This window comes from Amblyomma maculatum, chromosome 4, assembly GCF_055883805.1.
Source record: "Amblyomma maculatum isolate TAMU_Amacu chromosome 4, ASM5588380v1, whole genome shotgun sequence".
Lineage (NCBI taxonomy): Eukaryota > Metazoa > Arthropoda > Arachnida > Ixodida > Ixodidae > Amblyomma > Amblyomma maculatum.
Genome location: NC_139347.1, coordinates 194046297 through 194070047, shown reverse-complemented (window position 1 = coordinate 194070047; position 23751 = coordinate 194046297). Strand labels below are relative to the sequence as shown.

Genomic DNA, 23751 nt, shown 5'->3' with positions numbered 1-23751 from the left:
ATGCCAGATAGCGGCCCCTTTTACTCTGTCCCTCTTGCAATATAGCATCGGGACGATGCTTTTCGCACGGGGGGGCTAATGTAGCATGCGTTGACGACAAAGAAGCGCAGAAGTGTGAGAGGAAGAAGTGTGCTAACCTCGAGCCTGAACTCTGACGCTGTTCGTAGAACCTTTGCCACGCTTTGGACCTCGGACGCAACTGTAAAGGTCGCCGTTTACGCGACAATATATCCTGTATGCGCCCCTCTCCTCTGTAACGTACATCTGTACCCTGAGGGTATTTTAAATAAATAAATAAGAATAAATCTCCGAGACTCATCGGGGGGCCTAGCATGATGGAGCCTTCGCCTCCAAGTATTTGGTTACAACCATTGTGTAAAAAACTGGTCAGAAGTGCGAAGATGCTGATGGGCTTTTGCGGGCACCCGTCGGATTAGTTGATAACGTCACGGATGGCGAGAGAGGTTTTCTTGGACTAGTGAATGCCTTAGACATAATGACCCGGCAGCGAGCTGACCCAGACCTTCGGCCTGGCATTGACCACCTGGAGGGTCGCGATGCTGACTTCTCTCGCCAGTTTGGAAGGAACCTGTCTGCATTCTGTCTTCGGAATGAAATTTTATTCAAACAAAACTCCAGCACTATTGATCGAGCACACCTCCTCGTCGTGCCGGCCGACCTTCGCGCCGATACCCTTTTCGCTTGCAACGATGAGCCCACTTCTGGCCACTTGGGTTTTGCACACACATTTGCTCGAGTTTGTCAAGCCTATTATTGGCCTAAAATTTTCTGACGCCGTCCATCGTTGCATCAGAGGCTGCCGCGAGTGTCAACGTCGAAAGTTGCCGCCTCTTAATCCCGCGGGTTTGCTTCAACCTATTAATCCACCTCGGACGCCGTTTGATCAAGTCGGCATCGACCTTCTGGGCACATTTCCGCTGTCATCGGCGGGTAACAAATAGATTATATTCGCGACTGGTTATCTCACACGGCATGCGAAAACTAAGGTAGTGCAGCGTGGCACATCATTTGAGATCACTCAGTTCATTATGCAGCAAATCATGTTGCGTCATGGCGCACCGTCCCTAGTCTTCACCGATCGAGGCATCGTTTTTATGGCCCAGCTCATGGACGAGGTGTTCGAGCTTAGTCATACCAGCCACCGAAAAACCGCTGCATATCACCCGCAGTCGAATGGCCTCACGGAGAGACTCAACAAAACCATCGCCGACATGATCGCAATGTACATAGACTCGCAGCACAAAAGCTAGGATGAGGTTCTCCCCTACTTCACATATGCCCACAACATGGCCACCCGAGAGACGACGCGCTTTAGACCATTTCGCCAAGTCTACGGTTGTGACGCTCGGACGATGTGGGATGCCATGCTTCCGAGCTGCAAAGATGACCATCCACTCACGCTAGACATCGAGCAGTTTGCTCAGCGCGCTGAGAAAGCACGCCAACTTGCCCGCGCATTCACAATCAGCAAGAGCAGAGCACGGATGCACGCCGCTTCAACCTCCGTCATCGACACGTCACATATCATTCTGGAGAGAATGTTTTGGTGTGGACATCAGTGAGGCTGCCCGGCTTGTGTGACAAACTAATTTCCCGTTACTTCGGACCTTACGAAGTTCTGCGCCGTGTCACGGAAGTGACATAAGAAGTTCTTCCAGCGGGTACTGTGCAGCCCTTTAATCGGCAACCACGCTCCGAGGTCGTAAACCTTGTCTGCACGAAACCCTATTTCCGCGGTAGTGTGCTATGTGCTTGTGTCGTTGTTGCATAGGACACCTCAGCCCGCCTCCATTATCTGTTCTGTTCGTTTGCTGATCTTTGTTTTAGCTTGCTTTGCCCATCGTTCGCGTTCCGTCTCCGATTTCTTTTTTTCTTTTTTAAAGGGGAGTAATGCCACCTGGTGTTCCTATGTTCGTAGTGTGCTTGGAAGCAGAGGACACTGAAGTCGGCTCACGCGCTGTTTTCGGAACTCTGCCTGCTCCAACATCTTAGGCCTGTCGTTCACGTCTTGCCCGGTTGTCACAAATTGTAACAGCAGACTTAACAATAGGCTTAACTATTGAACTCCTTCAAACGTTTTGGCTTCTGCATGCATGTGTGAAATAGGTCATATTTAGAATGTTCCCGCACAAAATGAATTACTCATGAGTGCCTCGACTTTCCATAGCTCTCTCTTCTCAGTGAGAAAGATCATGGGTTTTGAGTTGCAGTCTGTAATCTGAATACAACAGTTGCGGTTCACGCTGGTCATGTGTGAAGGGTAACTATAACATACAGAGTGAGTCAACTACTCAGGTAAGGTGAAAAAAAATCTTGCATAAAATTAAAATCGCTAATGTATTACAGTGCTTAGAATTCTTGTCTGCAAAATATTCTCATATTATTATATCTTAACCATAATCGTTATTAATTGTTGGAGCTTTTTAATTGCATCAAAGTGATGCAATGATCCTAACTGGCTTTCCATCAATGAGAAACGCTTCCCAAAGAAAAAATGAAGCACGAAATGCGGGTTTCGAGCACCAGCCCTCAAGTCAAGGTTCCCTGTCAGCACCTAGTAGTCATGATAACAATAAGCCATCACGTGAAAACCACCTGTATATTGTTCGTATCCCTGACAAACAAAAAACATACTCATGCGTGGAAGCAAAACACATCCGAAAATTGAAAACAAAAACACTATGTGAAATACCAAGTGCTGAATATCAGCAGTCCCGCGGGCTTACACTGTAAAAAAAAACCGTAATTTTACGTAGACAACCTCCTTAAAAGAACATCAAACGGTTCTGTTTTCCTCAATACGTATTGAACATCCGAGAATTGGCGCACGGATGAAGGAGAATGTCCTTATAAGCATTTCAGACATTTCCGTGTTACTCAATAAGTATTGAACATCCGTGAATCGAATTTCAGGCGCTTCCGTTTTATTCAATACGTATTGAAAATCCGTGAACCGGGCATGGATGAGAAGGAGGAGTTCACGCCACTGCGACGCCCGCATGCCCAAGTATGGAAGATCCCCAAGCATGCACACTGTACATGCTCCCACGCCTTCCCGCCGGGCTGGGCTTCTCGAACCACCTGCACCATTCCAAAGCCGCGCATCGTTTCTCCTCTGGTCGGATGCTGCTGCTGTCAAGCATAGTACACACGGCAGCATCACCTAACGCGCAAAGCAATGCGCTCTCGGCCGGTGATCGCAGAAGCGCTTTCATCGCGGCCGCGGCGGCGGTATTGCAATGGAGTCAAAATACAGGTGCGCCCGTCTGCTATGCGGTCTCAGTGTAAGTTGAGATCGAAACCTCCGCTGGCGTACTTTTTTTTTTTCATTCTTTCGTTCACCTCTTCCCTCCCGGCTCTGCGCCCACCGACAAGTGAGAGGTACTGTACATAGAACTTGGGTACTGCGCCATTTACTATAAAAACAAATAGAAAACTGCTCTAGAAGTCGGCGTTCCCAGGCTCTTCGGTTGTCGCCGTGTTGGCCGATTCGATGTAAGCCAATTTTTTTTTCTTTAATCACGCCTTGTACGTGTCATCTCCCAGCGGAGAACAACGTTCTCACGCCTTCGCGCTTACTCCGCACCGTCTGCTGCATAAAGCCGCCCGCGCCCGCGCCGACGACTGCTTCGTCCCCTCGTCGCTAGGGCAATGACGCATGCGCCGTAGCGGTTGCGCACTGCGTTCTCGCGCCTTTTTCAAGTGAGCACAGGGCGTGGACGTGTGGAGCTGAACGTCTGGACTGCGATACTGCATTGCAACTTTTTATCTTTGACGACCCAGCCATCTTGTGCGCTTGCGAATACATCTGGATCACCGACGAGCAAAAAAGGACAACGTGTTTGCCTAACATGTGAGAACAATCTTACAATTGTCTTTGAGGTGCAACTCGTGACTGGCTTCGTCCGGGTGTCTAAGAGCAGTGCTGCGCGCTTCGCAAAGGCGCCATTCAGGCAGTGCAAACGTTTTATTCAGTGAACAATTTCGATACAGGGCGCGCTCTCTTTACAAACTTGTTTATTTGCATTGCTCATATGATTTTCGTTTCTCCGCATGATGAGTCCAGACAGAGGAACTACTCGGACAATATCGAAACTATTTTATAGCACTGTCCGACTAAACGAACATCCGGTGTTGAGCGGTACTTAAGCAGCACACAGCAGCACCTTGGCTTGTATTTCGGTCAGCTGCGGTGATCAGATTCAAGGAGGCATAAACCACTTGTCAATCGCGAACTAAGCCGCTCGTTTACCGTGGAAGTTTGTTTTCAACTGGAGCTGTTCGACCGCAGTATGCAATATTAATGCGATAGCGTTAAAGTTGCCGATTAGCAGAAAATCCGGCTAATTGTCAGCGAAAAATCACGGGCGTGGCTTTGGCAGGTGACAAGACATGGTGCTGATTGTTCAGAGGGTTTTGCGCGGGGTGGTCTTCGTATGACAGCTTGTTTGTAAATTATATGACAACTTATTTTTTATTATAGCATTATTACCGGATGGTGCTGAAAGATGAACAGATGCCCGAGATGTGCGCAGAGCTTTTCTGGCTGGCCTACTTTGAACATTTTTCTTATCATAGTAGTGTACTCGGTGGAGCCTTATGTCCAATCAGTCCGTACGGTGCTACTTTCAAGAACTGCCGAACCTTCAGAAGCCATGTCTTCAGGCACCACAGAAACCATGCTGAAACAGAAAATATTGCCTTCCTGTGTACTGTGCCATCCTGCGGGAGATATGAGTCATTACGGATGAAGCTTGTGTCACATATTGTGGACCATTTCAAATAGAGAACAGAGTAGAAAATTTGCATCGTGAAACACAGGCACTGCAGCAGACCAAAAAACAAGTTAAGAAAAGTAAGAGCAGCAGCTATGGCTGTCAGAACTGGCAGCCTGTTCAAAAGCCAATTGCCGAAAATGACCATGAAACAATTGATTTCTTGAAAAAGGAAGGAAGGAAAACATTCAGAGATATAGACGTGCCGCTTGCAATGGCGTACATGAAAGAAACATACTTTTACCAACGGGTGTTCATCAACTCGGCTAACCCTGTGCATACCACAGCCCAAGTGAAAGAAGAATGGCCATTGTTATTTCACAGACCATTCTTCTACAGTCACGCACATGACTTTCTTGGGAAAGATGTTCAGGCAAGATAAGGAGAATGGCTGCAGTGTACAAGTTGGAGTCGTGAATATTCAGTTCTGCTGACTGATATGTGAGGAAACCAAGCTATGCTGTGAAAGATCTTGCTTTTGCGAATGAAAAATTTGAGCATTACAAGTACAGACCTTGTGCAGAGCAGCGAAAGTTGTGGAAATCCTAGGGTGGTGAAGATCTGCAGCTAAATTTAATCAGTAAGATGTAAATGGGAATCATTTTATGAGAACTTTTAAATGTTAAATTTTTTCCCGATAATTTTTTTCTTTGCTTTAGGACTGCCAGACCCGCATCACATTCAATGGTGATACTGTGATAGCCGTAGAAAATTGGTAGCGTACTGCAGTGTTTCTTGCTGCAAATTTAAATTTCTGCATACATGTCAAAGCAAACATTTGCCTTTTGCCATTGAAGCCTACCAATAATCTTTGCTTGCCAATGATGAAAAAAAAAATGTTTTAATTTATTCCAGGCCACATTTCAGGACAGTATTGCAATATGCGCTCCACTCCTTGTGAAGTACCTTGACAGCGCACCTTCAAAGGAAATCATGTACCTGCTTGCAGAGCGGCAGCTCGAAGAAACAAAAAGCAACATCAGAGCTGAGGCAGATGTGGTAATGCATCTCCTTGCCGCATACTTCAAGGACGACCCTCGTGCTCTCTACCGTATCTTTGAAGTGAGTTATAAACCCCACTGTACCTCAGTAGTGAATCCTGAGCAATCCATTTTGGAGAATGTAAAATAATGTGAAACTATTGTGGTGTCAGGTATAACCTAACAGCCTTCATGGCCTTTTTTCATTGAAACTTGGAACTATATGAAAGAAAGAAGAAAGAACTAATTATTAGAAGCCTTGATTATTGCAGTTTGAATTCCCTTACGTCTTTTCAGTATGCTTGTTAGGTTCGGTAGCTACCATATGCTGGCACCACTCTTCTCTACTTGCAAGAGTGATGCTTATGGCTATACGGAATAGGAGCATGGAACCCATCAAAGAAAGGAAACTTCTTAGTTGTAAATAAAAAAGGTACACCTGTCAGCGCCGTTTTATTTTTGTTGAAATGCTTAGCATCTGTAGTATGGAATAGAGCTGCACCATTGAAGTTAAATCTGCAGGTGACTGTCGGAATATCCGCAGCTGTATTGTTTGCCGTGTATATGTTCCTAGAAACCAAAGGATTCGGTTCATCGGCTGAGTAAAGAAACATGGCTATAAAGTTAGTCAGTTATCACTGTTTTGGAGCACTATAAACTGTTCTTGTTCGTTACCATATGAATACGATTTTACTCCCGTCTCTTATCAGGAAGGCACGAGCATTACATCCAGGATCTCCGATTTGCCGTCCACGCCAGTTATATTTGTACTCGGTAAGCTTGATGATGGTATTTATTATCATGCTTTGTACATATGGATGCGGCAGCAGATTGTGTGATTGGACTAATTGTAGTGATGCACGCCTTTTACTGGATTGCTTAGCTCTTCATTCACAAAAAGGCTAACTAATCAAATTAAATTACGGTTTAAATTTGGGAAGCTGTCTTCATAGGTTACGAGATATTGTCATATATCTAACCAATGAGTATGGGTATATGTTCTTGTAAACTGTAGATATGCGAGCATTATACAAGATCACTATTTGTTCCTATTTCAGTCAAAATGACCATTTGAAGGCATAGACTTCCGTAAAAGAATGGGACAAAGTTGCCACTTCCAGTATTCAAATAATGATTACTATATAATTTTGCGCGACAGGCACATCTTTCTTTCTTTTGTTACTAGCATTCTTTATGGCTTACAATACTGAAGTCAATATTTATGTTTTTAAAAATTGACCAAAAATTTGTCATTTTTTTTTTTTTTTTTTGCAAATTACCTGCTCCTTTCAAATTGGCAGCACCAGTGCGTATGATGCCTTCACTTTGTGGTCTACTTTAAATAAAGCACTGGCACTGTGTTGCATTAGAAGCAAAACAAAAATGTTTATTCTATTTCAGGTACCATATATGGAAACCAGTGAGTGTTTTTGAACAGGAGGCTGTATTTATAGAGCCAGCATCAATCAGTGAGGCAGCTTGCCTGCTTTTCGTGCTGTAATAAGTCCTGAATCTTGAGTATGCAGAGCCAGCGGCAACGACGCTGGAATTTATCCAGAGGTGAGGCTCTTATCGTTTTTTTTTTTTTTTTTGGTTGTATCGTATATATGGGATGAATGTCATTTCTCCATTTAACACTTGATTCTTCGTTTATTGTACTTGTTGAGGCGAAGTATTTCAGGATAGTGCCTTTAAAGGACCATTTGAAAATATTTTTCCTCCTGGCCTTACTTTTCTTGTTGCTTTTAGAACTGATTTATAATTATGTGCTGTATATACTAATGCATGTAACGCTACTAGTCTTGTTTCCAGTACTCAACTATTTCATTAAGAAAATAGTATTCCCTATCTTGTCAATTTCAGCAGTGGTGAAGGCAAGAAAATATAATTTCTGCGGCACTTCTATGAGCTGGCTTACTACTAGCTTGCCTGCTCTATTGTAAACCGGGTGCTGAGGCTCCTATGGACGAGCCCAACGATGGTGAATGCAGACAGTGTACAAAGCGATAGGCTATGAATAATGCACGCACCAGTGATTTGACTCAGCTAACTTGCCACTTAGGATGCCCACCCTTATCGATCAGTGAAAAGTACATCCTTCAGCAATTCCGTCTTCACACAGCAGCCAAACTTTATTTGTACGAACACTATTCCATGTCACAGTGCCCTAGCTGTTTACATATATAAGCAGATATAGAACATTGCCTCACACAACGCCATACAGACTTCTAGTCTCCCACTTATTCTTTGCCTCGAACCCCACCATGGCTCATTTTGCTTGCCTCGCGGGACTAGGCCGCACAACGTGCCCTTGTCACTTTCGTCAAGAGCCTTCTAAACACCTAGCCCAAGGGCTTTTTAATAGACACGTTACTGACATGCACCGATGTGATGGCCAGATCTGTTCCTTACTGTAAGAAAAATCTACGAAATATTTTTGCACATAATTTAAGCTCTATTAGTGTGCAACCTCTCGTAGCTCCAACAAAATATACACCTGTGACTTTGTGCGCGTTTGCAATTCCCTTTTGTTGGGGGTATTGCAGAATACGTGAATCTATGCCACTGTACATTACGATTTTATTTACTTATATCCAGAGATATATAAATAACTGAAAGAATTTTTACAGGTTGTTTAGCCACTATTTCACCTTTTTCTGCAGCCGAAGTTTTTGGAATAGTAAGCAATCAGCGATACACATCAGTGTTCAAGAATTGCATGAATGTTAAATAGTTGCACCGGAAACGTTTGTTTGCCTTTGAATATTCTAGCAGAACTACTTAGCCAACTATTCAGTGTTTCATACGGTTTATGAAATACTAAGCAACAGACATAACAAGCATGTTACAATGTATTCTTTGGTAAAACAAACATAATTAAAACAAGTCATTTCTGTTTTACAGGCAAATATTTTTCATCAGTCCCTTGTCAGGGAGCAAGTGGCGAGGCGGAAAGAAGTCACTCACCAGCGTCCATTCGACAGTTATGAAGTTGGCGCAGAAGCTTCGTTCCATCTCCTGATACACTAAGCATGTATGTCAATTTTCTCATGGTTAATCTTGACTGCATGCCTTCATGGCTATCTTGATCTTTTTTGATGAATTCTTGCTATGTTAAAAACAACTGATGCCTCCTCATTTAAATATATATATATATATATATATATATATATATATATATATATATATTTATGTGTCTTCAACCATGATCCTGGAAACAGTGTAATAACTGAAAATTCTGCGTTTCCGCATCACTTAAGGTTTTTTCCCATTTCATCTCGTGCATGACTTTCAACAAATATTTTACCTTTTTTACATAGAGAAAGTAAAAGGCATGGCAGATTTAGCATGTAGTAATACATTCGAAACATGTGCCACTTGGTTCCCAGTATTGAGTACAGAGAAAAATGAACGTCCAGGGGTAACATTCAAATGCCAGCGTCCCATTTGTCGAACGTTTGCTCATGGAAAAACTGAAACAGCTGACCTACCAAAAATGGTTCTGACTTCTGCAATAATTTTCCCCTTGTACAGTGGTACATTTAAGATCACTGATAGTCACTCAGTTTTTGTTTAAGTTCAAACTCAAGTCCTTTACCCTATCTAAGCGTGCAAATTATCAGTAAAAGGTTTTTATATGTCTTACATCCCTTCTTTGCATGTTAGTTTCTACAATATATCCATATTTTTCATAATTTATTTTATTTCTTGTGTCGAATTCTAGAAACTCAGGTGTTAATTTTATCACTGCCTTAGAAGTGCTGAAAACAACATTTTTCGTCTTTTCGTTAAAGGTGAAAAGCAAGGCGCCCGTGTGTTGGGCTATGTCAGTGCACGTTAAAGAACCCCAGGTGGTCTAAATTTCCGGAGTTCTTCACTACGGCGGCTCTCGTAGCCTGAGTCGCTTTGGGACGTTAAACTCCACAAACCAAACCAAACCAATTCTCCATCTTTTTCCAGTGCCTAGAATCTTATGGTTCTGACAAACTATTTTTTTTTTGTGCTTTTCAGAGGATCTCAGACAGAATGGCAGATTACAAAAGAGGATTCATACCCCGAAGGCAGTTTAATGTACGAAGGGAAATAAACCGTATGTACGTGTTCCATTGAATGGGTGTTAAATATATTTGCATACAAAGTCCTACACAATTTGCATGCGTGCATGCTTCTTCACTAGATAAATCCCAAAATTCACATGTGGTCACCGACGCTACTCTCACTTCAACTGCATGCTGAAAGAACACCAACATTCTTCCTAAAAAGAAATCAACAATCATATCCCATCGGCTGCATTGTACAAACTGTACCAGCCGATGCTGTACTGTCGGTAAAAGAACAGATTTCATTTTTTGTTGATTGTGCACGTGACTCAGAAAGCAGACAGCTTCATAATTGCAAAAGAAGGTCTGTGCAACAGGTTGCTTAACGTAATTAGAAAAAGGAAAATTCGGTCATGCAGAAGTGGACTTGATGCTGTATTCAGAAGGAATAAATTCTGTAAAGCAGAAATGAACTAAATGCTGTATTCAGAAAACAGAAATCCTATAATGCAAAAATGGACGTGATGCTGTATTCAGAAAACAGAAATTCTGTAAAGCAGAAATAAACTCAATGCTGTATTCAGAAAACAGAAACCCTATAAATGAAATTTGGACTTGATGCTGTATTGAGAAAACAGAAATTCTGTAAAGCAGAAATGAACTCAATGCTGTATTCAGAAAACGGAAACCTTATAATGCAGAAATAAACATCATGCTGTAATCAGGAAACAGAGATTCTGTAACCAATTAACAGAGTCCGTTTTACGGTTTTACGTTATATTAGGAACGTCCGTTATATGAAATACGGAAACAGCTCGGCAATAAATTACCTCCATGTTTCTACGTAAATCGGCGAAATTTTTTTTACAGTGTACTTATCATGGTTTTACATGGCCAGCATTCATTGTAGTTAAGTAATTGACGCACGCCTCCAATTGCTAGCTAGAAAGACTAGCTCCTATAAGATCCCCGCCGGGTCAGCGCTGTGGTTAGGGTGCTCGACTACTGTGCCCAAGGTCGCGGGACCGGATCCCGGCCTCGGCGGCCGCTTTTCGATAAAGGGGAAAAGCTAGGCGCCCGTGTTCTGTGCGATGTCAGTGCAGATTACAGAACCTCAGGTGGTCGAAATTACCAGTGTCCTCCACTTCAGCGTCTCTCTGAGTCGCTTTTGGACGTTAAACCCCAAACTCAAACCAAACCCTCTAAACGTCACTAGTTCGAAATTTAGTGAAACAAGCCCCCAAGGCATTCTACAATAATCACAACAAATGCAATCGAGAGACTGTGCCTTCCCACATATCGTGGCAGCATAAATTAGGCTTTATATTCCTTGATTTCAGTATGTAAAAAAGTCAATAGATTCCAAAATAATGGAGCCCCTACAGTATATTCAGCCGTGATGAGGAGCTCACTTTATTCAATTCAGAGATTACCACAGCAAATGAAATGAGGAGCAAGCAGCAAGAATAAAAATACAGGAAGGAACGGAATATCGTGCAGCAGCAGGCCGTTTTCATAGGATTGTTTGCTGTGTATCTAATACTAAACGTTATTTTGCTGCGTTAATCAGGCCGCCATGATTCCAGACCATACATTTCATGTGTGCTGCAGCTCTAAAAGTTCCGAAAGTGCTGCAGAATCTGCAGGGGTGAAATGTAAAAGCTAGAGTATTTCCGCTGCACACGGTACATGACGTGCTGCTTGTCGAACACAATCACCGCTCCATTGCACGCATCAAAGTTCACCGGCGCTTTATAATTGGCTTGCAGGAAAGTGATTGATTTATAGGAAGGGAAAGGCGCGGTAACTGTCTCGCTTGTTTTCTGTGGACACTTCAACAGCGCCGTAAAGGAAGGGAGGGAGGTGGGAGGGAAAGTGGAAAGAGAAAAGGAGGAGCCGTAGTGGAGGGCTACGGAGTAATTTCGACCATCTGGGGATCTTCAACGTGCATTCACATCGCACAGCACACGGACGCCTCTTCGTTTCGCCTCCATCGAAAAGCGGCCGCCGAGGTCGGGTTCGTACCCGGGTACTCCGGCACAGTAGTCGGGCGTCTTACCACTGCACCAACCTAACATTCTCTTAGGGTCACTAATAGCTCCAATCTTCCGAGCCACTCGGGAGCTTCGGGAGCAAGTTTCCGAATTTCAGTATATCTATTCATGCTTTCCCGAAAATAGATCCGTGCTGGCCGTGCGTCAGGATCGCAATAGTATCCTGCCATTCTCGAGCGCCAAATACAGTGGAGGACCATTAGCATAATAAGGTCAAATGGCACCCCATCCTCATTCTCTACTGGCAAGTACCTAATACCATGCGAGTCTAATGGAAATTCCTTTTTAAAGTCCTTTGTAAAATATCCCAAAAGTATACCCCTTCCCAACAATGTAGGAAAACGTGGTCTATAGTTTTTGGCTGTTTACAAATTAAACAATGCGAAACCCAAGGTAAAAATAAAATTTTCCCTTCCAAGAACTTCTTTACTGGCAGTGTTTCCGTGTGTAACTTAAAGAAAAACGTTTTTGCATTTGGCGGCACCTGCATCGCCTTCACCTGCTTAAGTACGTCGCGTCCTGGTCCTCCACTGTATAAGGCCCTGTACATTGGTATGGGAAGAACTACGTCACACAAATCCTTGTACAGCTTCTTCCTGCTAACACAAGATAAATATTCATAAGAAAATCGAACAGACAGAAATCGCGCACTAGCGAGAACTTCTCTAAACTAACAAAAAATGCGTCCCGATACACTTTCGATCGAGACAACAAAGTCCGGCAGTGCATTTCCGAGCCTTAATTGGCGCACAGTACGCAAAAATGGATCTTTTACATCGCGGACAAAAAGAAGTCTGCTGACAATCTGTCGTAGAAATAAAGGCCCCAAACCCAGTCCACCGTCCTTCACCCGCCTAAACAAACTGGTCCGGCTACATCGTTCCCATTCTGCTGCTCACACAAAAATGGCAAATATCCGGTGCAGTCTCTGTACGTTCATCCTTGCACAATGCAGCACTTGCATCACGTACCACAGCTTCGACATAAAAAACATATTGCAACTGTGGCCCTGGCGAAAACTCACAATTGTTGCCCTTTCCACCCCTCCACCTTTTCCAGCATGGCTTGAGTCTGTGCCCTACAGTACGATTCGCTATCGCGATAACTATATAACTATCTAGTGGGATGCCCAAGTACTTTACTGGTGTTGTCACCCAGGACATGTTTGCGAACTTCTTGGGCATCGTTGGCCATTCTCCGTGCCAAAGCCCCAGGGGCTTTCACCAATTAACTTTACTCCCGGAAACCTTTGTGAATTCTTTTACAGACGACAGGGCCTCGATTACCCCTTCGCGATTCACTGCGAATACAGCCTCATCGTCCGCATATGCCAGCAGCTTAACCTCTGCAGCTTGCAACTGGAAGCCACGAATTTTGTCGTTTTCTATGATATTTAAACACAGTGTCTCAATGTAAATGCAGAATAGCAGAGGGCTGAGGGGACAACCGTGGCGCACCGATCGCTGCACGTTTATGGGGGCCCCCAAACTCTTATTTACAATCAATCTTGTTGTACAGCTTCGGTACGCCATGGCCACTCCCTCGCGAATGACGGACCCTACATTCCCATGGTCGAGTATGCAGAACAGGATTTCATGTGAGACACAATCAAATGCTTTCTCCAGATCCAACTGAAGGATGGCTACACAACTGTTTGTGTGATCACAGCACTCAAGCACACTCCTCACTTTATGCACATTGGAAACAATGGATCGACCCTTGATCCCACACGTCTGGTGTGGTCCAACTAACTAAAGTAACTAAGTAAGCTAACTAACTAAAGTAACTAAGTAAAGGCACAGTAATAACAATAATATTAATTGCTTCACAGGAAGGGAAAGGCGCAGTATCTGTCACACTTGCTATGTGGACACCTACCTGAACAGTGCCGTAAGGAAGGGATGAAGGTGGGAGTGAAAGTGGAAAGAGAGAAAGAGGAGCCGTAGTGGAGGGCTTCGGAGTAATTTCGACAACCTGGGGATTTTTAACGTGCGCTGACATCGCACAGCACACGACGCCTCTTCGTTTCGCCTCCATCGAAACGCAGCCGCCGAAGTCGGGTTCGAACCCGGGAACTCCGGACAGTAGTCGGGCGTCTTACCACTGTACCACCCCGGCGGGGCACACAGTATCGGTCACACTAGTTTCTGTGGGCATGCCCATGGAAAGATCAAAGGTCAAATTGGCTTCAGAAATTGGGATTTTGTAAGAATGAGGGGTGCAGTACTGCAACGCTAAAAACGCAGTGTTATGTAACGTTTTGATGCGAGCAGTGGGAAAGGCGCCGTAACTTGCAAAAAACGGCGTTCTTTATGGTAAGTTCTTTCCACGATTGTTGTAATAATAATAAATTATAAATTGGTTCACAGGAAGGGAAAGGCGCAGTAACTGTCACACTTGCTCTGTGGACACCCGAACCGCGCCGTAAGGGAAGGGAGGAAGGTGGGAATGAAAGTGGACAGAGAGAAAGAGGAGCCATAGTGGAGGGCTACGGAGTAATTTCGACCACCTGGGGATCTTTAACGTGCGCTGACATCGCACAGCACACGACGCCTCTTCGTTTCGCCTCCATCGAAACGCAGCCGCCGAGGCCGGGATTCGATCCCGGGAACTCCGGCACGATTGTTGTGCAGCCTCTGCTTTTTGAGCAAGCCGTCATGCTTTAGTTGAGATATCATGAAAATCGCATAGCCATTTTCAGGCCGCTTGCAGCAGCCATATGCACAACAGTACTACATAATATACGCACAAGAAAAAAGGTGGTTCAGAGTGGTCAACAGCAGGGAGAGCGATAATATAGCGCAGAAAAGCAGGCAGACATCCGCCTCTGAAGGAATAGACATGCAAGGGCGAAGAGGAGGCGAGGAGGTCGCGTGACGGCGGTGAAGTGTAAAAGTTGGCAGAACTTCTTTCAAATAATAAAGGTTATTTATTCTAAAAAAACAATAAAATGGCTGAAAATTACGTTTGCACTGGTTTATTAGTTACATTGGTTTATCGTATATGGAGTAAGACGATGTAAAGGGGCTCGAGCTGTGACAGACGCCGCAGGGGAGGCCTCCGGATATTTAGACTACCGGGGTTCTTTAACGTGCACTCGCGTCGCACACCATATGAGCGCCAAGCTCACCGGCTCAGTCAAAACGCGATCGTCCCGGCAGGGATTCCATCCCGCATCCTTAGGCAGAGTAGGAAAACGACTTAACCACTGCACTAGTACGGCGAGGACTGAATTATTTTTGCCGTAATAGTACCGCAGTACAATGAGAGTCGTACGGTGCTTCGCTCGAGAGAAGCCGCGCGTTCCTGTGGTGGATAGTGGTTTTTATCTTATTTTCTCAGTTATGGTGACCTGAGAAACAATTAGCAGAGATATGTGTCACTCACTTTTTCCTCCAATATTCTAAAGGTTCTATAATAAGAGGGCGGAAAGTTGGGCTGATTGGTGCATGAACTTGTGGCTAAAACCGTGCTAACACGAGACGAAGGAGACCTCATTTGTCCTGTGCCAGCGCTGTTTTTAGCCATAAGTTCTATTGTCCATGTACAGTGCAGACCAAGTTCATTATTTGCTAAAACGAGGTTTAAAGATGGACATTACTTCAATAGCCCAAAAATTCTATTTTATACTACATAGCGGAACTTTGCAGGTAAAGCATGGTTGCAAGAGCAATGACATTTTTGCCTTGGAGACTCGAATGATTTATGCGCAAACAGGATAAAACCAATCAGCATGTTTTCTTGTATTTTGGGATGCAGAGTTCTTTCTAGACGTCCTCTAAAACAATTTTTAGAAGGATTTTCATTTCCTAGTAACGCGGGCGGCATCAAGTATCTCCCGACTGAAAACGAAGACGGTATTCCGTGCGGTCTTCTAACGGCGCAGATCATGCAGATGGCGGCGCGTGATGCAGATCACGCACAGTCAGGGAGAGAAGTCTTTGAGGAGTCCGTGCAGTTACAAGTTTTTTTTTGTTAGGTTAGTTAGGTGTCGCACTATAGCGAGCGAACAATGCTAGCAGGCTCGCTCTGCGATTCCCTATTACTGCGCGCGAGTCGTTCGGGAGGATGGGCCACGCACGCAGGAGCCACAAAAAAACGATGCACACACGATGGGCAACGGCCACGAGACGAATGTTTATTTATAAGAGTGAGACAGCACTGTAGAGGGTGAGACAGCACTGTAGAGGAGCGAAACATGAAAGAAAGAAAGGGGGAAGAGGGGGATGGCTGTCTGATGTGGCTTCGGCATGTTCAGGCCGCATCAGACATCACGCTTCCCTCGTCTTCGCGGGGTAGGAGCGAGACAGCTGCGGATTCTCCTCAAACTTGTGTGGATCATAATTTCTGAAAGCGCTTTGGCGTTTTCGTTTTCTTCTTCCTACGTTCGTCTGGTGCCCCTTATGCAGTGTTTAAGAAAACCCATTCATCTCCCATTTTCTACATCTTCCCGTCTCTCAGGTATTCCTTCAGCGCTTTGTCGTAAGAGTTCATGTCGTCTTCATTGCTCTTAAGCTTTGTTGTTAATGACTGCAGCCTCTGCGCAGCTTCGGCCCTGTCGGCTAAATTTGAGGCATTCTCCTTCCACGGCAGGGTGACCTGATAACTGCCGTCTCTGTAAGTAATGTCTTTTGAAGCTTCGCAGAACATTGTCTTCCTTTTTTGTGACTCCTGTGTCGACTAGTCAAAGATGCTCTAGTTCCCAAAATGACTTCAGGTGACAGGAGAGGTCATCTTGCTCGGTGGTCACCAACACGCGCGTGACTCCGGTCGTCGTGAGCAGGTCGGCGCTGTATTTTTTGCCAATTTGCCTTTGAAGTGTCTACCGAAAAATAGCCTCTATTGCGACGAGCTTCTTATTGATCCGCTTGACACCTCCTGTAACGGCGTCCCAGTAGTGGTCAGTGCCAGTCAGAAGACAGACTCGGTGTTCTGTGGACAGTCATCGGGGAACAATCAGCTAGCTGGAGCCCTTGGCCAGCAACCAGGCGTGTAGCGGAAGGGTCAGGGAGAGGCAGGATGTCCACTGAAATCTCAGGAACCTCGAGGCCCTCGTCTCGAATTACATGCCGGCTCCATAGCCACACCTCCACTCTGCTGCACGTTGTTACGTTTGGCTTGGTGGTCGGGTGGGTATGGGCCTCTGCCCTTGTGGGACTGCCCACATTTTTACCGCACTGCTAAGAGTGCACGTCCCGCCAACTCCTCCGATGGGCCTACTTTCGACGGATTCAGGCAGCCGCTCTGGATGAACATTTAATTTTTATTTCGGTCAGCCCCACAGATAATGACGGAAAACCGATAAGGGTTCTATAGCGCAAGCCGCAATTTTCCGAGGAAGACGGGGTGTCGTGCGCCCGCGGATTAGAGGCTGGCAGGTAGCCCTTGGCTAGTTGCGGCCTCTTCCGCCAGATGGACAGTGCGGTGCTGGATCGCAGGGTCCGCGCATCGCAGCAGGGTATCCCAAGTTGCCCTATCCCTGGAGATTGTAGGCTGAAGGGCTGACCGACTAGGGCTTCCCATTAATTATCTGTGTCAGACCCCTATGAGAATAATGTGGGTAAGCCGCACCTGGGCTTATGCATATTATTCTTATAGGGGTCCAACGCAGATAATTGATGTGAAGCCCTAGTCGGTCAGCCCTTAAAATAATTACATTTGACCGATGCGGGTCTATAGCGCAAGCCGCACTTTGGCTTGCAACATTATTTTCATAGAGTTCCGGCACAGATAATTTATGGGAAGCCCTAGTCGGTTAGCCCCTCAGTAAGGACATAGTTCCGATGAGGGTTCTATAGCGCAAGCCACACTTGGGCTTGTCCACATTATTTTCATAAGGGTCCGGCACAGATAATTGGTGGTAAGCCCTAGTCCAATTTCTCCCACTGAATATTTACGGACATATTTAGGCCAGTATCTTCTAAACGCTTTTTAAACCGCAACAATAATTAATTTAACAATAATTGATCACATTAATCAAGTTTAAATGACTTTATGTCCATATTGTTCAGGCTGCGGAGATGTGTGCTCTGAACAGTAATGTTGTTGTTGTTGTGGCTTTAAGAAGAAGGAAAAGAAAATGCACGAGCCTGCTACTGGCTCTGTAGCTGAGCCACATCCGCTGCCTCGTGCGGACAGAAGAGAAAATAGAGAAGAAAGAAAAAGAAGAGGGAGAGAAAGACGCGCGCCGCAACAACAGCCGCCGTCCATCACCAAAGCAGTGGCGGGTGCAATGACGGCCTACAACATACAAAATTTGGTGGCTGGCTAGCCCCTCCGCAAGCGGCGTTACCCTACCATCCCATTCTGATAGGGCCAAGAACTGCCACCCTTCATCACCTCCCCTTCACAGTAATATTGCGCTGAGATATGCAGGCTGTCCGTGGCAACCACATAAGGAGCAACAGTTCGCAACCAGTATATTACAGTACTATAGCGCAATTGGCATGAGCTCGAAAACCAAAGTCAGGTAATATTTCTAACCAAAATAAAATGCTAACTGTTATAAAAGTCATCTATGATAGTAATTAACGGCGACGTTGTTACAGATGTGTCAGGTTTCCAGATACAGCCCATAAAATTTACTATCGACATTCTTGCACCTTGCCTTGCCCATATCTTCAACCTATCTTTGGTGTCCGGCGTTTTCCCGCGTCTTATGCAAAGGGCAAAAGTCACAGTAGTATACAAAAAAGGAAACAAAAATGAAGTGGCGAACTATCGCCCGATATCAATCTTACCTGTGTTTTCAAAAGGCCTCGAAAAAGTCACTTTTAAACGGCTATCCTGCTTCACTGAAAGATATAACATTATCACTACCGCTCAATATGGCTTTCGTAAAAACAGATCGACTGAGTTAGCTCTCCTTGCGCAGAAAGAGTTCATACTAAAAAATTTTGAATAAAAAAAAAAGGTACTTGGATTATTTTTAGACTTTTCAAAGGCGTTTGACCTTGTTAATCACTCTGTGCTGCTTAAGAAACTGGATCACTACGGCATCAGAGGCATAGCTCATATGCTAATTTCCTCATACTTGCGACATAGGTCTCAGTTTGTTAGTACTGCCGGTGAATGCTTCCAGTTGAAAGCGGTAGCTTCTGGCGTTCCGCAAGGGAGCATTTTGGGTCCATTTCTTTTTGTTCTTTATGTTAATGATATTGTCAACATCGACAGCACTGCTGAGTACATAATTTACGCAGATGACACTAGCCTATTTTTTTCGGGTACTTCAACAGCTGATCTCGCAAATCGAGCTAATAAAACCTTAAAAGAAATAAATACTTGGGCGGCTGATAATCACTTAAGGATTAACGTTAGCAAAACTGCAGCAGTCATGTCTCACCCACTTCATAAACATTTTGAACCTCCTCTAATTGAATTAAACGATACCAGAATAGAATTTGTGCAGTCTGTGAAAACTCTCGGCGTTTACTTTGCAGCAGATATGTCGTGGAATGATCATATTAATTACTTAGTTCAGAAACTTTCCAGAACAGTTGGTATCATGCGCCGAAATTGCTTTAATTTTCCTACGTCAGTTAACATGTTACTTTACCACTCTTTGTTCTCTTCCATAGCCAACTACGGATGTATGGTGTGGGCAACAACAACAGCTGAAAATATTAACAAACTCACTGTCTTACAAAAGCGCATTATACGCATTGCATGTAAAGTGCCGTATTTCTTCCACACTGCAAGCCTTTTCCATCAACGCAACATTATACAAATGAAGTCCATGTATCACTATAGGCTGTGCTATAAATATAAACTCGCCATAATGAAAAAGGATGACTTCTTACTTACACTTGCTGGGTTAGAGCAAAGCAGAACTGTGTATGATACCCGCGCCGCAGAACCTTGGCATGTTAAGAAATTCCGCACAAACTATGGCAAACAAATGTTGCAGCATACCTTACCGACCCTTCTGAACCAGTTGTACTGCTCCGAAAATATAGATTTTACCAATATTTCTTTGAAAGAACTGCCCCAAATGTTCATGTAGTTTTGTACTGTACAAGTACAATGCACTGCAAAGTACGTCTCTTTCTTTGTGCCGACGGTGTTTTTTTTGTTTTTTTTTTTAGTTTTTTTCCTCACATCTTGTTTGATGTATTGTACTCCGCCGCCGCCAATGCTGCTCTGTAAGACGAAGCCAGGACCTCTCAAGCTGTTTATACAGCTTTTTCCCTGGCTGTCCTCGCAACATCAGTTGCGGAAATAAACCTTCAACCTTCAACCTTCAAATTGGCGCACATTTTTATTAAGCCGGGGCCGCGCGAAGCCCGTGCGGTGCCGCATCGAAATTTTCACAAGGTTCTAGAAAAGCCTCCTTACACGCCCGAGAGAGCGCGTAGCTTTCTACGCGTCGCCGTCACCCTCTTTCTCGTCACCCGGCGATGACGCTGATTCATCAGCCCGGAAAATGCCAGACGTGTCCAGAACATTCTATGGCACCTAGCCAATCACGACGCGTGGCTCGACGGGAGAAGGGAGCGCTATAACCAGTGAAGCTAAGTGTGTGTGCGCGCTAGCCTTAGCGCGCCTTAACAGACAGACAAGGCGCCCCTATTTATGGAGGCCGCGCCGCTTGTGTAGCAGTCAGTCAGTCAGTCAGTGATTGCGGCGTGTTCGCAAGTGTTTCAGCTGGTCTCCCGGGGATCACCCGCTGCTGGCAAGCCCACGGACCTGCAAGGGAGCGGGGCTCCTCTTGAATGGCAGCCACATCGTGACTCTCGAAGCGTCGGACTGCAACAGTGCACGGTGAGCAATTTGGTGTTTGTTTATGTGACTCTCTCGTGTTTGATTTGTGTTGTATAGCCTCTGTGTTATTGAATACCTCTGTACTTGCATGCTTAGCGTTTGTTTTTCTGTGAACCGCTCTTCTGTGCAATTTTAGTGTTTGTGTATTCCTGTGTATCGTGTCTTGCTGTGTATAAAGTTTGTTTTGTTTGTTACTTCTGACTCCAACCCTTACTCTGGCTTGAAACGGGGAAAGCTGGGCACCAAACGGCCACCCCCTTCCTTCACAAGGTAGTTGAATTGCGGCTGAGCTGGCCACGCAGGTCGAGGGCATCTCGTGTGCGACCGGAACAGCTACCCCCCCTCACTCTAAAGGTGTCTGGGAGTATGCGCCCTGTGAAGGGCGCATCGTTAATAAACCTCCATAATTGTTAACTGGTGACAATTATTCTGGCGTCCGCGACAAGACATTTGGTGCACTCAAGCTCAGAGGACGGAGAAAGAGTTTTAAGAGTTTACGAAGAGGTCGTAAACGGCGTAACAGCAGAGCAATAGCGAGAGGTACCGCGCTGAAGCGGTCGTGATGGTCTAGTGAGTAGTGCGATGTGTTAGCATTAGGCAGTTCAGATTAAAGATGAATCTCAAGGAGGTTATTGCGTTAGGCCGAGAGAAAGGTCTAAAAGGAGCTGACATGCGAGAATGGGTGGACAAAAAAGAAAGAGAGGTTAAAGCAGAACGAGAGAGAGAATGGAACAAGCGTAGGCTGGAGAAAGAAAACGAATACTTAAAATAGAAATATCCTTCTGATGAGGCTGGCTGAAGTTCAGCGGTTGAAAGGCATCACCGAGCCTCTGGAGGCTGCCTTTCCCTATATTAGGAGGTACAGCGAAACGAGTGATTCGTTTACCACTACAGGTGCTGTGGAAACTAGCTCCATAAGGCAGAGGGAAGTTGTGGAACAGACTGTTCCTGAAACAGAAAGTTCAGAAATAGAGTACTTAACTGGAGCTAAAATTTCTCAGGACAGTGAGACTGTGCCCTCCGAGATGACATGTCGCGCCGAAGCTGCGAAGGCAGTTGTCGTCAAGATACCTCATTCATGGTTTAATCGACATAAGATGAAGAGGGTCAGAATTCTAGCTCCACGTTAGACTGCACCATGTCATAGCACATGACTAACCGGGAGGAAGAGCTGTCAAATAACAGCGAGCAGGAAAGCTCAGATGAAGCTAAAGCAGAGGACAGCAATCTTCTAGAAATTCAAGAATCGGTTTTGAAGGACGGCTCGACTATCGAGCAGGTTGTTCCTACTGAGGAAGATGAGAAAGCCTTTTTCTCAGAGGAGACCGCCAGTGCAGATCCTAGACTGTAAGATTCAGAAATGGAAGACATCGAGGACTGCACTGCGATGAAGCAATTCAAGGAAACCTTTAAGGAACAAGAAATAATTAAAAGGGAAGAGAATGGTAAATGAGCCCTGCTCCAAAGAGATACTGTAAGGAAGAAGATGATACAGCGCCGAAGCTAACGATGATGAAGACGCCGATCAGCTGGCGCGCGCACTGAGAGCTCGGACCGTCTTGTTCGGACGATATTGTGCCTCGCTCTACGATCGCCTTGTGTCACCTGTCGCCGTCTCCAGTCCTCCGAATAACCCACAATAAACCCCTCTTCAGCAATAACACTTGGTCAGCAATAACACGGCGCTCCGTAGGCGAAACACGGTAAGGGCGCTGGCGAAGAGGGGCATGACTGCCGGTGTCGATGTGGTGAACAACCTCGGTCGCACGGCCCAAGGGAGTCGTCTGAGCATCAAACGAAGAACGGAACTGGTTGAGGAGAGCAAACAGTTGTTCACGGTGAGTTGGGTCGAGGTCACTGGCCACAGACGATTGAAACAGGTCCCAACTTGGTATATCGGAAGACTCAGTAATCGGCGTTACGGAGGCTACGTGGGCACTCTGTGGTAGATACCCATCAACCTCAAACGGCGAGATGAGGTCAGCAACTTCAATATGACCAAGGCATTCTCCACGAAGTAGCGGGACCACAGCGGTGGAGGCATTCGCAACAACTATGTCTGCGGCACCGCAGTTAATATCAATGATAGCAAAGGTACGAAGGAGGTGACGGCGAGAGGCGAACATGGGAGAAGGCGCAAAAAGAGCAGTCGCATGGAAGGAAAAGGGTACACACACGGGAACAATCACAGCACAGTTAGGCGGAATGTCGGTGTCGTCGGCGACAACAAGTTTGGCGCACGAAAAAGACGACGAATGGTCAAGAACCGCATCACAAAGCGCAGAGAAGGCGACGTGGGCGCGGGCGCAGTCAATAACAGCATTGTGGCGGGAAAGAAAATCCCAGCCAAGAATTAAGTCATGCGAGCATGACGCAAGCACTAAAAACTCGACGACGTATAAGACGTCCGCGATAACTACACGCGCTGTGTAAGCAGCAGACGGACGAACGGAATCGGCGCTGGCGGTGCGAAGAGAAAGTCCAGAAGGCGGGGTGGTGACTTTATGAAGCGAGCGGCAAAAACTTTCGCTAATAACTGACAGAGTTCTCCGTTGACGCCGTTGGCTTCGATTACAATGCCGAGGACCCTAATTGTGTGCACTATCGGGATGGTTGCTCCGTTTCTCGTGCGTAGTTAGATCTCTTCGTATTCTCCCTTGGTCGCCTTCCGACCACTCCCGGGTGGTGCCCCTTTGCGGGGGACGGTAAAGTAGGAGTTCCAAAATTTTCGGCGACCATCGTAATCCCGTACCCACAACGTATTTCTCTATTGTCTCGATTGCTAGTTGCAGTGTCGTTTCCATATCACCGTCGCTGCCTTTGTGCACCTAAAGGGGTATATCGTCGGCATATATGGTATGCCGGAGTGCGGGCGAGATGACGGAGCCCTGAAGGGTGCCGGGGATTCCAACGTTTGTTTTTCTAGTTGGAGGTACCCTGCTACTAAAACAGTTCGCCTCTCTGTCAAGAAATCTTCAGCGTAGTTGTACGTGCGTACACCTAGGTTTCGCCGCCATATCTGGTGTAAGGTCGCCGAGTGCGCGATTCTATCGGATGCGCTTTCAAGGTCAAGGCGGAGAATCGCTCTGGTGCCTCTCGTCTTGCCGTCAAGCACGTGGTG

General features: G+C 45.5%; 1 protein-coding gene across 1 annotated transcript; it reads left to right on the top strand.

Annotated features, from left to right (window-relative positions):
• Positions 1 to 2980: 2980 nt before the first annotated feature.
• On the top strand, positions 2981 to 9904 carry LOC146193931 (uncharacterized). Its single transcript, XM_084600657.1, is given in 7 exon segments — positions 2981 to 3056; positions 4760 to 5169; positions 5631 to 5858; positions 6487 to 6550; positions 7231 to 7336; positions 8681 to 8810; positions 9788 to 9904. Coding segments are annotated over 6 exon segments (1002 nt in total). The 3' UTR covers positions 8799 to 8810; positions 9788 to 9904.
• The last annotated feature ends 13847 nt before the right edge of the window (positions 9905 to 23751 follow it).